This window comes from Melanotaenia boesemani, chromosome 11 (genome assembly GCF_017639745.1).
Source record: "Melanotaenia boesemani isolate fMelBoe1 chromosome 11, fMelBoe1.pri, whole genome shotgun sequence".
Lineage (NCBI taxonomy): Eukaryota > Metazoa > Chordata > Actinopteri > Atheriniformes > Melanotaeniidae > Melanotaenia > Melanotaenia boesemani.
The window spans coordinates 3,740,363-3,756,111 of NC_055692.1; the positions used below are offsets into that span (position 1 = coordinate 3,740,363).

Below are 15,749 nucleotides of genomic sequence, written 5' to 3' on the forward strand. Positions count from 1 at the left end.
CACCCCGATGATCGACTCCACCGACCCGTGACCCTCGATTCCCTCACCGGTGTCGGGAGCACCACAAATTGCTACCTGCTCTGTGGGGAAACACTGGAGATGCTGTTATATTGTGGGTATGGTGTGTGTTTATTATGGGAGTTTTCTGAATAAAACGGCTGCAGGTGGGGCTTGTGACTTAGAGGTGAGAGAAAAAAAAGATGTGATAAATATTTAGTCTGTGTTTTGATGATGATGATTAAGGGTGATGAGCAGAAAGGACTGTATTGATGGACTGGTCCAGATATCAGTAATCACTACAGGTAGTCGGGTAAGGACTTGATTGATGTCGGAGAACAGATCTTAATGTTATTTATTGAACATATGTTGCCAATCATGGTATCTGTACAAATGAAATAAAAAGAATAAATGTACATTAATTGTCTTTGCACAAATAAATAACTGGAGGTAAATCGTGCAGCATTATCTACAAGAGAAATAAACCACTAATAAGAAATAACTAATCAGTCTAAAATAACTAATCAGTTGTGCAAATAACTTCACAGGAATAACAAACTGAATTAAATTATAATACAAAGAAATAAAATAATCACCAATCAATGACCCACAGTAAATAAGGAAATAGGGTGCATTGAACGAGTGCAGGTCAAGGACTAGTATGCTCCAGAATACGAACACACATAATAAGCAGCTATGACTAACACACTGGCCATGAATGGCACAAATGTCCAGTGCACAATACACGGTGAACAGACGTAATATGTACTTCACCTACATTTTACTGCAATTAAACCAAATATAAGCATATAATATTATTTCTGAACTGACTTAAATATTTCTATGAAACAGAACAGATAGCTCTCGCAGCTACGCTAACAACCGAGTGGAATGCCATACACAAGTAAGGGATGCTAATCATTAGCCTGCAGCTAACTATATACAGTCCGACCTCAGAGCAACATGTTCATATTAAATCGTGAAACTTACGTTCATTGGACGCATGAAGGCACACAAGGAAACTTATTAATAGCTTGAGGCAATATTATGGAACAAAAAAACTGTTCGTAATACTGAACGAACAGCATCAGAGGAGCCCTTAGGTCTGCAGGCTGATTCACTGTGACGGGAATGCAGGCTTGTGATTGGATGATCAGTGAATCCATCCGCTGTTCACGTGCACCCCCTGCAGGCCCCCTCATGAACCTATGCACAGGCATTGGATGAAACTGTGAACACAGAATCTTAAAGGGACCCGCGGTGAGAGTGCACGATAGGAATGCACAAGGTGAATAAAGCAGTGTTCATTTCTGAACAGTCTGACTTGAGGGTTTTTCCTCCTGGATGTGTGTGGTGACTGAGGACAGGCTGCTGTAAAGTTGTTTATATCGATATATGTTGATCTTTCAAAACCAACCTGCTCTGATTTGTTTTTTTGTCGCTGCAGAAGGCAGCGATGACTTTCGCTACTTTGGTGCCCTGTAGGTGAGATTATGGTTTAACCCTGACTCAAAATGTGTCTGGATTTGGCCATACTGACATTAGAAACACGACTGCTGCTTTAACTATGATAGAAGTCACCTGCTTCAAGCAGCTGTTCACCTGCAGAGCTGCTGCTTCTTGTCTTACTTGTAGCTGTATTCTAACATACAGAACATCCATCCTGTTACACCACTGCATTAAGGCTGATGTGTCATTCTACTGCATAAAAAATAGACATTGTACCAATAAAATTAATTTCAACTGCTGGTGTCTTTATGTGCAATGAACAATTGACCCGGTTATTTCATATTTAACTTGAAACTTTGTTGGTGGCAGGGCGGGGTTGTGCCAGTCTTTAAATGCCAAACAACTGGTCACAGTGATTGGACAGAATTACAAAAAAAATCTGTGTCTGTATCTGTGTGCAGAATCTGTGGTTCCGTATCACCTGAAGGTCATTTGCTGGAGACAGTTGGAGACAAAAGTCTCTGTCCTTCATATCCACTGCTCGACAGCTGGTGCATGAACGATACATGAAGGTAGAGCTGCACAATTCAGGAAAAAAATGTGAATCACGTTTTTGTGCTCAGAATTGAGATCACAATTCTCTGGCATGATGTTTTCACAAAATGTTTTTTTGCACTAAATTTTAACAACAAAAAAACTTTGTTTTTTTTTGTTGTTGTTGTTGTTAAAGGTCCATAAAGGTTATGAACAGAATCGGTGACAAAGGGCAGCCTTGGCGGAGTCCAACCCGCACTGGAAATGATTCTGATTTACTGCCAGCAATGCGGACCAAGCTCTGACTCCGGTCGTACAGGTAATGGGCAGCTCTTATCCAAGGGGGTCTGGCACTCCACTGTTCAATGACCGGGACGAAAAGCACACTGCTCCTCCTCAATCCGAGGTTCGACTATCCGACAGACCCTCCTCTCAAGCACCCCTAAATATACCTTACGGGGGAGGCTGAGGAGTGTGATCCCCCTGTAGTTGGAGTACACCCTCCGGTCCCCCTTTTTGAAGAGGGGGACCAACACCTCAGTCTGTCAGTCCAGGGGAACTGTCCCCAATGTCCACGCAATGCTGCAGAGGCGTGTCAGCCAAGACAGTCCTACAGCATCCAGAGCCTTAAGTAACTCTGGGCGGACCTCATCCACCTCCGGGGTCTTGCCACCGAGGAGCTTTTTAACCACCTCAGCGACCTCAGCCCCAGAGATAGGAGAGCCAGCACCAGCCACCCCAGACTCTGCTTCGTGTTGGTGGGATTAAGGAGGTCTTCGAAGTATTCCTTCCACCGTCTCACAACGTCCCGAGTTGAGGTCAGCAGCCCCCCATCCCCACTGTACACAGCGTTGACGGAGCACTGCTTTCCCCTCCTGAGCCGCTGGATGGTGGACCAGAATCTCCTCGAAGCCGTCCGGAAGTCGTTCTCCATGGCCTGCCGGTGTCCACCAACGAGTTCGGGGGTTACCGCCATAACAGGCACCGACAACCTTACGGCCACAGCTGTGGCTGGCCGCCTCAACAACAGAGGCACGGAACACAGCCCATTTGGACTCAATGTCCCCCACCTCACCTGGGACATGGTTTTAGCTCTGCCGGAGATGGGAGTTGAAACTCTTTCTGACAGGGGACTCTGCCAGATGTTCCCAGCAGACCATTACAACACGCTTGGGTCTGCCAGGCCTGACCGGCATCCTCCCCCACCATCTGAGCCAACTCACCACCAGGTGGTGATCAGTTGACAGCTCCACCCCTCTCTTCACCCAAGTGTCCAGAAGATGTGGCCATAAGTCCGACGATACAACTACAAAGTCGATAATCGAACTGCGGCCTAGAGTGTCCTGGTGCCAAGTGCACATGGGGATACTCTTATGTCTGAACATGGTGTTCGTTATGGACAGTACATGACGAGCACAGAAGTCCAACAACAAAAAACCACTCGGATTTAGATTAGGGGGGCCATTCCTCCCAATCACGCCCCTCCAGGTCTCGCTGTCATTGCCCACATGAGCATTGAAGTCCCCCAGCAGAACGAGGGAGTCCCCGGTAGGAGTGCTCTCCAACACCCCTTCCAAGGACTCCAAAAAGGGTGGGTACTCTGAGCTGCTATTTGGTGCATAAGCACAAAGAACAGTCACGACCCGTCCCCTCACCTGAGGGAGGCTACCCTTTCGTCCACCGGGGTAAACCCCAACGTATAGAAAAGGGGGTCCAGCCCCTCTCAAGGACAGTGGTTCCAGAGCCTAAGCCGTGCGTCGAGGTGAGTCCAACTATATAGCCGGAACCACTCAACCTCGTGCACCAGCTCAGGCTCCTTTCCCACCAGAGTAGTGACATTCCACGTCCCTAGAGCTAGCTTCTGCAGCCGAAGATCAGACCGCCAGGGTTCCCGCCTCTGGCAGCCGCCCAGCTCACACTGCACCTGACCCCTGTGCCCCCTCCTGCAGGTGGTGAGCCCATGGGAGGATGGGCCCATGTCACAATTCTACAGTCATTTAGCAGACGCTTTTATCCAAAGCAACGTACATTTGAGAGTAAGTCACCCAAAAGAGTGTCACCCTTTCGAGCTGAGCCAGACCGGGCCCCATGGGCTATGGGCCATTTTTTAAAGCACCTCTATGACAATGTTTTAAAGGTGTGACTTTAAAGAAGCTCTGAGGGGATGAGGTGGGATTTTTTCTGCTGCGTGGTCTTGAAATCTAACTTTATTTTTCATTTCAGTGTTTCCTGCAGATGTACAGCAGCTGTTGGTGATTACAGAGGGAGTTCTTGTAAATGAAGTCTTGTCCTAGAGTCCCAACCTAATAAAAGAGGAACCAGAGGAACTATGTCCCAATCAGGATGGAAAGCAGTTGATGATGGGATGGTGGAGAGTGTCACCAGTTTACCAATCATGATGGCTCCTTTGAAAAGTGAAAATGATGATAAAGAACTTCAGCCATGGTCATATACGGCCCATCTTCATCAAACCAAAACTGAAGGCAACACAGAGGTAGAGCCTCCACCCAACAACCCAGCTAAACAGATTAAATCAGAAACTGATGGAGATGACTTTGGAGGACAAGAAATAACCACTAATCCAGACCCAAACAGTTATTTACAACCAAACGGTGACAGAAAGGCTTCAGGCTTTTCTGAGATAGAACATTCGTCACATTTTGGACCTGAAATGGAAGACAATGATAAAAGCTGGAATGACAACAAGGCACATGGATCAGGTGTAAACAGTGATGTGGAGTCTAACACGGCCAAAAAATCACAGAGCTGCTCTGAATGTGGTGAAGAGTTTGACGACCAACCAACTCTCCAGAGACACTTAACAAAAAGGTCTTTGAGCTGTTTGAACAGAAAGAAATGTTTTAGAGTGACACCCAATCTAAATATCCACAAGAGAGTCCACACAGGTAAAAAAACAGTTCGATGTGATGTTTGTGGAAAAATATTCGGTCATAAAACACTTCTCAGTATACACACGAGAATCCACACAGGAGAGAAACCATTCAGCTGTGATGAATGTGGACATAGATTTAGGCAAAAGGCACACTTAACCCAACACATGAGAGTCCACAAAGGAGACAGACCATTCAGCTGTGATGAGTGTGGACATAGATTTAGTCAAAAGGCAAACTTAACCCAACACATGAGAATCCACGCAGGAGACAGACCATTCAGCTGTGATGAATGTGGACATAGATTTAGTCGAAAGACACACTTAACCCAACACATGAGAATCCACACAGGAGACAAACCATTCAGCTGTGATGAATGTGGACATAGATTTAATGAAAAGGCAATCTTAACCGAACACATGAGAATCCACACAGGAGACAAACCATTCAGATGTGATCAATGTGGACGTAGATTTAGTAAAAAGACAAACTTAACCCAACACATGAGAATCCACACAGGAGACAAACCATTCAGCTGTGATGAATGTGAACATAGATTTAGTCGAAAGACACATTTAACCCGACACATGAGAATCCACACAGGAGACAAACCATTCAGCTGTGAAGAAAGTGGACATAGATTTAGTCGAAAGACTCATTTAACCCAACACATGACAATCCACACAGGAGACAAACCATTCAGCTGTGATGAATGTGGATATAGATTTAGTCAAAAGACACATTTAGCCCGACACATGAGAATCCACACAGGAGACAAACCATTCAGCTGTGATGAATGTGAACATAGATTTAGTCGAAAGACACATTTAACCCGACACATGAGAATCCACACAGGAGACAAACCATTCAGCTGTCATGAATGTGGACATAGATTTAGTCGAAAGACAAGCTTAACCCAACATATGAGAATCCACACAGGAGACAAACCATTCAGCTGTAATGAATGTGGATATAGATTTAGTCAAAAGACACATTTAACCCGACACATGAGAATCCACACAGGAGACAAACCATTCAGCTGTCATGAATGTGGACATAGATTTAGTCGAAAGACAAGCTTAACCAAACACATGACAATCCACACAGGAGACAAACCATTCAGCTGTAATGAATGTGGATATAGATTTAGTCAAAAGACACATTTAGCCCGACACATGAGAATCCACACAGGAGACAAACCGTTTACAGTGTAGATATGTGCTGGTTAGTATATATTTACGGGGGGTATTCCATGAAAATTGATCAACGCAAGTCACGTTTATTTGTATAGCACATTTCATCATTTTGATTTTAACAGATCTGAACCTCTACTTTTACATGAGGAAACACTGGAGAGTTTTGTCCTGGTTGGTGCAAAGATGCATCAACCAGGACAACCTGCCTTTTAGACCCGATTCCCACATCACTTTTAAAAATATTTTGTGGTTTCTTTCAGTAAGATTTTTTAAATATAGTGAATTATTCTCTTCAGACGAGTCTTTTCCCATCTGCCTTCAAAATGGCTGTGGTGAGACCCCTTCTAGAGAAGAGTAATTTAGACCCCACTGTTTTTAATAATTACCGAGCAGTATCCAACCTACCATTTTTAAGTAATATCATCGACAAAGGATTAAAAAAAAAAAGGGTTCTTGGATAAAAACAGTATTTTGGAAAAACATCAATCTGGTTTTAGGAAGAACCACAGTACCGAGATGCCCTTGTAAAGATTGTTAATTACCTCAGGTGTAATTTTGATGCACAGAAACTTTCAGTTCTGGTTCTACTGGATCCAAGTGCTGCCTTTGATACAGTAGCTCACCAGATTTTATTAAACAGACTCAATGTCTGGTGGGCCTCTCAGGTACTGTTCTTAAATGGTTTTACTCCTATCTCACAGATCAATAGTGTTTATGTAAATATGGATACATGCTTCTCAAAGATCCATAATATCCAATTTGGTATTCCCCAAGGATTAATTCTAGGTCCACTTCTTTTTAATTTGTACATGTTGCCACTTTGGGATGTCATCAAGAGACACGGCATTGATTTTCACAGCTATGCTGATGATATGCAGCTTTACATCGCTGTGTTTCCTGATGACCTGAAGTCAGTTAACATTCTTTTAAACTGTATTTTAGATATTAAGTCATGGATGGCAGAGAACTTCTTACAGCTCAGTCAGGACAAAACAGAAGTTTTAATTATTGGTCCTGAAGACAAGAGAGAGAGCATTTTACCAAAATTACAAAACATATATTTCCAGTGTGTGAGAAATCTGGGTGTCCTTCTTGACTCCGAGCTGGATTTTATTCCACACATTAGAAATGTCTCAAAGACAGAATTTTATCATCTTAAAAACATAGCCAGACTCCACCCTTTTTTCCCTCTTGCCAGGACCGAGGTGCATGCTTTTATTTCTAGTAGATTTGATTAATGGTCTTGGGTCTTCTTATTTATCAGACCTGCTTTTAGAGTATGAACCCTCGCAGACCCCGAGGTCTTCTGGTACTGGTCTTTTATTTGTTCCCAAAGTCAGAACCAAGACTTATGGTGAGGCTTCGTTCCACCACTACGGGCCTCGACTGTAAAACAGCTTGCCAGAGAGCCTCAGGGCTGCAGAGACTGTTGATGTTTTAAATTTTATTAGCTATTGTTTAGAATTTTGCTTATTTAGTCGTATATTCTGATAATATTTTGCTACCTATTTATATGGCTTTCTGTTTTACTGTTTTATTTTTTATTAAGTAGTTTTTATAAATGCTTTTATTTTATCTTGTTTTATTTTGTTATTTCGTTTTATATTTTTCCTGAACTACTTTATCTGTATTTTTATTCTTATCACTCTTATTAGTTCTTATTTTTTCTAAGTTTATTTATTCTTATTTTTACTTTTTAACTCCAGTGTTTTCCCCCTGGTGGTCCTTCACACCGGTGGCTCTTCCTGCTCTTCGAGGTTGTTTCCATGGTGACTGCTCTTGTCTGGGTGGGTGGGGGTCCTGCACTGCAGCCCTGTGGCTGTGGTGTGGACCCCATCCTTCCCTGGCCTGGGTGGTTCCTGTGGTGGCGCCCAGTGTGCCCATGGGTGGGCTGGGTTCCGGTGTGAATGGATCCCCAAGCTATTGTTTCCTCACAGCAGTGTTGAGCCAGATGTTTGCATTTTATTACTACTTTTATACTTATTTGAAGTTCAGAGGCAGTTCTTAATAATAGTTCATGTTTGTACAGAATGGGGTATGGGTGGGCAGGGCGAGTGCGCATGAAGCTTGGTTTGTATATGTGTGCGATTGTGTGTGAACAATTATGAGGTGTGTCCTTTTTTTTGTTATACTTTTTTATGTGAAGGCTTTTAAATTTTGTATTCAATATGCATGATTTGTTTTTATTATGTATGGTACTTTGTGTTGCCTTGTGCATGAAAAGTGCATTAAAAATAAAATTTCATTTGATGATTTGATTTGATTTACAAGAAAATTCAAAGTGCTTTACATAAAACAGAAAACATTACAACGGGGTGCAGGAAGCAATAACAAGTGCATTATAAAGCAAACTTTAAAAGAAATAAACAAAATTAAAAACAGAAAGTAAAAAGCTAAAATGAAATGGATAAAACGCAAGAAATAAAGTTCCAGTGTGGGGAATTTAACAGTTGCTTTGATAATAGACAGCTGATCGAAAAGTTTTTAACCCTGATTTCAAGAAAGAGAGTCACCCATAAAGTCTGACTCAAGCTAGCAGCATTTTCTAATTGGGTCTCGAACAAATATCTCTCACACTTTTTTTTTTTTTTTTTTTTTTGTCTGATTCTCCAGGAAAGTGTTGGTCTCGCTCTGTACTGCTTAAACCTCAATTGAACATTTTGTTTTGTTTTTTACACAAACCAGTGGGAGACAGAGTAGGAGGATCTTTAAATAATTAATATTATAGACTTTTAAAGCTTTTTTTGTTTGAAAACAACAAAAATTTTAATAGAATCAATTAAACTGGTGGAAAGCTTTTTTTGGAATCACATTTCAACCGTCAGATATTCTTTTAATTAAGCTTGACACTTAGCCCTGCCCAGAGTAGACTTGTTCTCCAGCACCAGTTACCATGGTAACTCAGTAGGGAATAATTAAAACCACGATGATGCAAAAGAATTTCTATTTTGATGAGCCAGTCTTATCAAAATAATCAATCTATCAAAATGTATTTATATGGCAGTTTACAACATTCAAAGTAGTCCCATTTTGCTGTACAATAAAACCACTGCGAGTGTAGTAAAATGATGAAACAGGAAGTACATCAGTAAAATACAATGAAATAAAATAAAAAAAAAAAAAATTACAATATTACTGGGTATTAAAAGCTCGTCTGAAGAAATATTATTTTATTCCAGACTTAAAAAGACCCAGATCAGTTAAAGTGCGTATATCAGGGGGAAGACTGTTCCAGAGTCTGGGCCTGGCCACAGAGAAAGCCGGTCGCTCCAGTGTTTGTACTTGGCTTTTGGGACTTCCAGCAAAAGTTGGCTAGAAGAGTTCTGTTTGGGTTTTGTAGAGACCCCATGTCAGATAAATTGAATGGACAGAGGCCATTAAGAGCTTTAAAAACAAACAATAACCCCTGATTTCCACCGGTGCGTGTTAGCCATGTTATGGCTGTGCCGCTGCTATACGCTGCCGTTTTAGTCAAAATTTTGGTTTCCACCGGGTGTGCCGCAGCGCATATCAGAAGCATCCCAGAAGCGCCTTGTCGCGGCTCTCCCCTAAAGTGCTCCTAGTCTATTTTTTGACAGAGCACACAACCAGAATGCGTCAAATTCTGCAGTTTGGATAGGTGCAGACAGGAAGTCGGACACGGGAGCAGTGTAAAAGCTTCCCGTATTTTTCCAAATAGAAGCCCCCTTGCAAATCTGCGCTGCTGAACCATGAAAACATTACGTCTTTAATCGGTCAGAGGGTCTCAGTGGATTTTCTTTTTCATCATGGATGATGAGACGTTTATCCTGGAAGTGGAGAGTCACAAGGTTCTCCACTTGTCCAGTGATTTCGTGATCTCTCAGATCCTTCTAGTTGGACTGCACTTGCGGATGCGACACCTGACACGTGTAGATCACAGCGCAAAAAAACAAAAGAAACATGGTGCAACCATAATGTGGTGCATACGCACCCAGTTAAAATGAGAGGTGAGATCTTAAAATCAGTTCTAACAGAAACTGGAAGCCAGTGGAACGACTGCAGAACCGAAGTAATGTGCTCCCTCCTGGGTCTGTTTTAAAAACGAGCCGCAGCATTCTGCACCAGCCGGAGACTCCAACATAAAGGGTATTGTAATAGTCTATTCTGGAGCTGATGAAAGAATGGATAGCATTTTCCAGTTCCAAGCAGTTTAAAAATGGCTTAACTTTGACCAAGAGTCAAAGTTAGTAAAAACTAGATTTGACTACACTGTCTTTATGTTTTTCACATTTAAAATGATCAAAAATGACCCCAAGGTTTTTCGCAGTTGGTCTGAATCTAGAAGTCAGTGCACCAAGATCAGTAGATCCAGGATCACCAATAAAAATATACTCTGTTTTGTCCTCATTCGTGTAGAGAAAATTGTGGTGCAGCCAGGGCTGGACTGGGACAAAAGATCGGCCCGGACATTTTAAGTCGAGACTGGCCCACTAGGTATTGATGGAAAAGACGACCACGCCTATGAAAAATAACTTTCTTATGAGACTGCCTTTACACTGCCTTGTTGAGTTATATGTGCTTGTCTCATAAATTTGAACAAACACCCAACTCCCTTTTCCCATCATTCTATATAGTACCTAGTGGAAACTTCGAGATTACATTACATTACAGTCATTTAGCAAACACTTTATTTTTTTCCAGAGACTTACAAAGGTTAGGCTGTAGTGTTAAGGGTCTTGCGTAAGGCCGCAACTGGAAGGTGTTAATATTCGTCCCATGGGTGATATGTAGATGATTAAAAATATAATTTTAGGAATACCGCTTAAAGTGATAATAATAATAATAACAATAATAATAATAATAAGAAGAAGAAGAAGAAGAAGAAATGTATTTTAGTCCCTCAGTGGGGAATTTGCTTTGTTGCAACAGTACAGGTCAAATAGAACACACACACACACACAATAATAAGTACAATATATGATCAGACAGGTATTCAAAATAAATAAAATGTCTTAACACTGGAACAAATATATAAATAAGGAAGCTTAGTCTCCTCCTTTCCTCTCATTTTGACATTTATTTAAAAAAAAATGTATACTCACTACATCAATACAGTCACCTTAGACCTCCACAGCAGCAACACTCAGCATAGCAACACAGAATATTTCCTCAAAATTGGAAACCTTTCAAAAGTGAAGGGAGACACAGAAAAAGGATGACACTTGATGGACTTGCTCAGATGATCAAAGTACTGGTATCTGTACTCTAGAAAATAGTTGAATCATGTATTCTATCCAGTACTTAGAGGAAACCACAGCAGGCTTCCAAAAGTGAGTGACAGCATTTTATAAGAGACAGTGAGAGCTTAACAGAAGAAAACAGCTGTTTATACACATTACCTCATTATAATATTCATTCAATCTGTGTCTTATGCATTAAGACCTTTTAAGATGCACTTATTCTAATTTATTTTACTATAATCATTTTCTGAGCACTTTACTTTTTTGCACTCCAGATGCCAATTTTTTTCTTTTGACTATAATGTGTGAAATAATGTTTAATCTCATATCTGATATATTAGAAGAAGTGTTTTGATCATTTTATTTTACCTCATCAGGCTACAAAAGCAGCTTTCTGAACAGCTTACTCTTCTCAGCTGCCCGGTCAATAACCATGTCAGAGTCCAATGACATGAGACTATCCTTTTCAGTGGCCATCAGCATAAACATCTCCAGCCTGTTTGCGGACAGGCTGCTTCGGAGTCTGCTTTTAGTGAACTTGAGTGTTGAGAATGTTCTTTCGCGGGCCACCTGAGTCAGGGAGAGGATCAGCAGGTACTTGTATGCAAGCCCAAGGAGATGATAGGCATCTGAAAGCATGTTGAACTGCCAGAGAATTTGGTAGCAGCACAGTGGGCAATTTTTGCAAGAATAACAGCTTTTGGTCACAATTTCACTTTCTTCTTCCCATTTTGCAGATCCATCCACTGTTCTGGTCTTGTACTCATCTATATGTGATGCCCTATGTCTGTCACACTGGCCAGCAAAATTTTTCAGTTCTGACTAGAGGTTATTTACTGTAGCCCTGCTGTCAAACTTGAGGAGACATGTGCTGAGGTTTTGAAGTGCATTACTAGGAAGAGAAACATCTTACTTTATGGGGTCCAGCCATGCAAAATCAGCAAGGAGAGGGCCATGTATGACAGATCTCCTGTTGATTGTCTCAAAAGCTGTGTCCAGTATGGTGATGTGCACTTCCACCTCAGCATTGATATGTACCTCATCTTCAGCCCCTGAGAATGACTTTAGTCCTCCTGTCTGTAGCCGCTCAGACACGTTTACACCTGACTCTTTTGCATGCAGATATGCCGTGTTAGTTTGCAGTGCAATCGTGTACGGTTTTGGTTTGGCCCGCTTTTAGGGCCGGTTACCTAAGCGGATCCTCTGCCTTTGTAGTGTGCGGGTATAGTTCAGGTGGGAGTAAACTGGTTCCGAGTTGGATGACAGGAGGAGAATATGGGGATGGTCCCTCATTGTATTTGATAAATAAATTGAGTTAAAACTTTACGTTGTTTGTTTTTATTGGATTTATGTTACACACCCCCCTGGTAACATATAACATTTTACAGACAAGAAAACAGTCAATCATGGTGAACTGTGCAGCATTTGGATGCTCCAACCGGTCTGAGAGGGGCTTCCCAATGTATGGATTTCCGAGGGACCCAGAACAGAGGAAAAGGTGGCTTGTAATAGTCGGCAGGAAGGATTTTAATACAGCTGCACAAATAAGCAACAATAAGAAACTGTGTAAAGTACGTCATGTCTACAGAGGTGACAGAACAATACCCTTTTATTAATTTTTTAATATGTTTCCATTAACCTAAGTCATATTGAACCTAAAATTCTATGAATCTATGAATAACAATGCCCTTGATTAGTACACTGAAATAAATAATATAAGACCGTGACCACACTTATTCAAACTAAACAGAAAAAGCTGGGAGGCCATGAGGTAAAAGGACAATATCTATAACATACAAAGGCAAAATACATTTAAAGAAAAGCTTATCACATTGAACAGACAATTATTTTATTGCATAACCTCCGACAAAATATACGTGCGTTTCCGTGACTGATATTGCATTACCTCTGAATATGAACGGAATGCATTGGCGATGACCGCAGTCTGATCTGGTGTTTGGAACTATTGAACGTCTCCAGTAACGCGGAAGTGCGCCGCCATTTTTTGTACATGGGAGTCAATGAGAGTGTTGCCACTCTGAGTATATCGATGGCTCTGGGACGACTCATTACAGTGGTCCGGACCATCGACGGACTATGATCTGGACCAGGCCACTATTGTAGCGACAACCCAGCAGCAAGATGTTTGATTTTTCTGATTTTCTGATTACAGCAAACCTCTTTGCCTGCACTTGTACTTAATCAGTTGAAGCACTATATTGATTATCTGTTAATTTGGACAAAAAGTCATTGCCAGGTGTGCGTTATTTTGACTTAATGCTGAAAGGGACAGATGCAGACTAGAAACACCAGTTTATTGTCAGTTTATTGCTTTGGTTTTCATCGGAGTCCCAAATTTTTTTGTGAATGATTAAATTAATATAAAATATTAAAAATATAAAAATAAAAGTATACAGACTGATCTTGACAAAAATTTAAATCTCTGGGAGCACATTCAGAGTCAATAACAAGACAGACTGAATTGAAACAAAATAAGGAAAAAAAAAAGAAAGAAAAAAAGGTCTAGTTAAAAGTCCAAGTGCTGAAATAATTGTAAATGTCCAAGGCTTGCTTTGTCTCAACAAATTTTAACAGTTTTTTCTTTTTCTTTTTTGTTTGTTTCTTTTTTTAATGCAACAACTCATTCCTAAACATCACAAGCAATGGCTTCATTTTTAAATAACGACATTTGTGGATGAAGTGTTTGCTAATAAAATTAGGGAGTTATACAAACGTTTTTTGTATTTGTCGCCTACTGTGAGCCCAAATTTAATACATTCGAATTTTAATTTGGGAAAATCACTATCATGCTCTATAATAAAACTTTGAAAAGAGGTCTAAAGCTGTTAAACATAAACACAGTCAAAGAACAGGTGAATCAGGGTTTCTTTTTCTGTGTCACAAAATGATAAGTTATTTCTGTTAAATTAAATCTTTGTCTCGGGAGCTCAATACAAGGGTATACAGACGTTTTCTAAAGTTCAGTCCGTCCTTTTTTGTTCGTTCGTGTAGCAGATAAATGTCTGCAGTTCACACTCCTGACCAGGTAGTGGCGAAAATGCACCAAGTCGTTGAGTGCGAGCCGCCGAAGAAGAAGAAGAAGAAGAAGAAGAAGAAGAAGAAGAAGAAGAAGAAGAAGACTGCCGTACTGCAACGTTATGTTGGTCAGAGAAAAAAGTTAATTCACGTCCTTTCACTGTATTTTCTGCAACAGCAATTCACACTTTAAACTACACCTGGAGCCTCCGACGTATTTTAGATACTGATGATTGTTCGTTTCTGTCCTCTGTGGACACCATCACGCTGGGGAGGAAAGACGGGACTGAAGAAGGACCGGACAAAGACTTGTTATCGAGGGAAGCCTCGTGGAGAATGAAGTAAGAATTTACTATTTATGTGTTCAGTTTAATCGGTAAGAGTGGTGGCTGTGTGGGGTTGATGTGATTTGCAATTGTGGCGGATTTTTTCTTTAGGTCTTTAAATAAAACTAGTGAAATAAATAAATAAAAATACACTGTAATGTCTGGCAGGACATGTTGTAAGAATGGAAGAAGAGTTATTCTGTAACAGGCCCGGACTATCTCACGGCCACAGGAAGAGCGGTGGTCTGGGTCATAATTTTTTTTTTTTTGTTTGTTTGTTTTGTTTTTACAATAGAATTTATTGTAAATAACATCATTATAAACAAACACAGGAATGTTATTCAATCTTAGGGATAGCCAACTGTGGATGCCAGACCAAAACAAGTTGACAATAGAGCATTCATAGAAAAGATGAAAAATAGTTCTGCCTTGGAAGAACAAAAGGAGCAAGGATCCACATCAAATTTAAACCTCTCATGCATATAATTATTAACAGGGTATATAGCCGAAATTATTTTAAAATGAGTTTCCTTAACTTTAGGTAAGATAGGGTATGATTTATATGTCGAGAATGCCTTCTTTTTAAGGGAAGCTTCGATGTGGTTTCCAACAGAAGGAGAGGTAAAGTCTCCAAAAAGGTTTTGTTTGAAGATTAAGCTAATTAATTTATTATTGCACTTTTTATCAAACAAGTTTATATCTCCAATTAAAAGAGTGGGCAGGGATGGGGGAGTCGGGGGAAGCGGCATAGCATTTTGGATAGACGCAGTGAGGGGATGGGGATAGGTTTACAGAATTGATCATATTTCTTTTTTGAAATACTAATATTGTATTTGGTCACAAAGTCATTAAAGCATAGTATTTGACCATTGGAATCTAGCATATCATGCACAAAGAGAATTCCCTTTTCATACCAGTCGGGTTTGAATGAAGATTTCCTGTTGATGGTAATAACTCTGTTATTCCATAATATATACTTATGTGGGGAGAAATTGTGGGTGAATAACATCTTTGCATACAGTAATACTTGTTTGTGGAAGTCCGAGAGGTGAACAGAAATTTTAGGTACTTCAAAATCACATCTAAGTAGGAGATTAATACCACCAATCTTGTTAAATA

General features: G+C 40.7%; 2 protein-coding genes and 1 long non-coding RNA gene across 3 annotated transcripts in view; all 3 read left to right on the forward strand.

Annotated features, from left to right (window-relative positions):
* Positions 1 to 1,354: 1,354 nt before the first annotated feature.
* On the forward strand, positions 1,355 to 5,172 carry LOC121648336. Its single transcript, XR_006011956.1, has 3 exons — positions 1,355 to 2,018; positions 4,204 to 4,886; positions 5,055 to 5,172. It is a non-coding gene; the product is annotated as an uncharacterized LOC121648336 (long non-coding RNA).
* A 34-nt stretch (positions 5,173 to 5,206) lies between these two features.
* Positions 5,207 to 7,085, forward strand: LOC121648530 (gastrula zinc finger protein XlCGF8.2DB-like). Its single transcript, XM_041998724.1, has one exon. The coding sequence runs from the start codon at positions 5,207 to 5,209 to the stop codon at positions 6,083 to 6,085; it is 879 nt and encodes a 292-aa protein (XP_041854658.1). The 3' UTR covers positions 6,086 to 7,085.
* A 7,321-nt stretch (positions 7,086 to 14,406) lies between these two features.
* LOC121648531 (zinc finger protein 501-like) overlaps positions 14,407 to 15,749 on the forward strand; it is a 28,024-nt gene continuing 26,681 nt past the window's right edge. The window contains exon 1 of the mRNA XM_041998725.1: positions 14,407 to 14,645. The gene's annotated coding sequence lies outside the window, so the exon portion shown is untranslated. The remainder of the gene's footprint in view (positions 14,646 to 15,749) is intronic.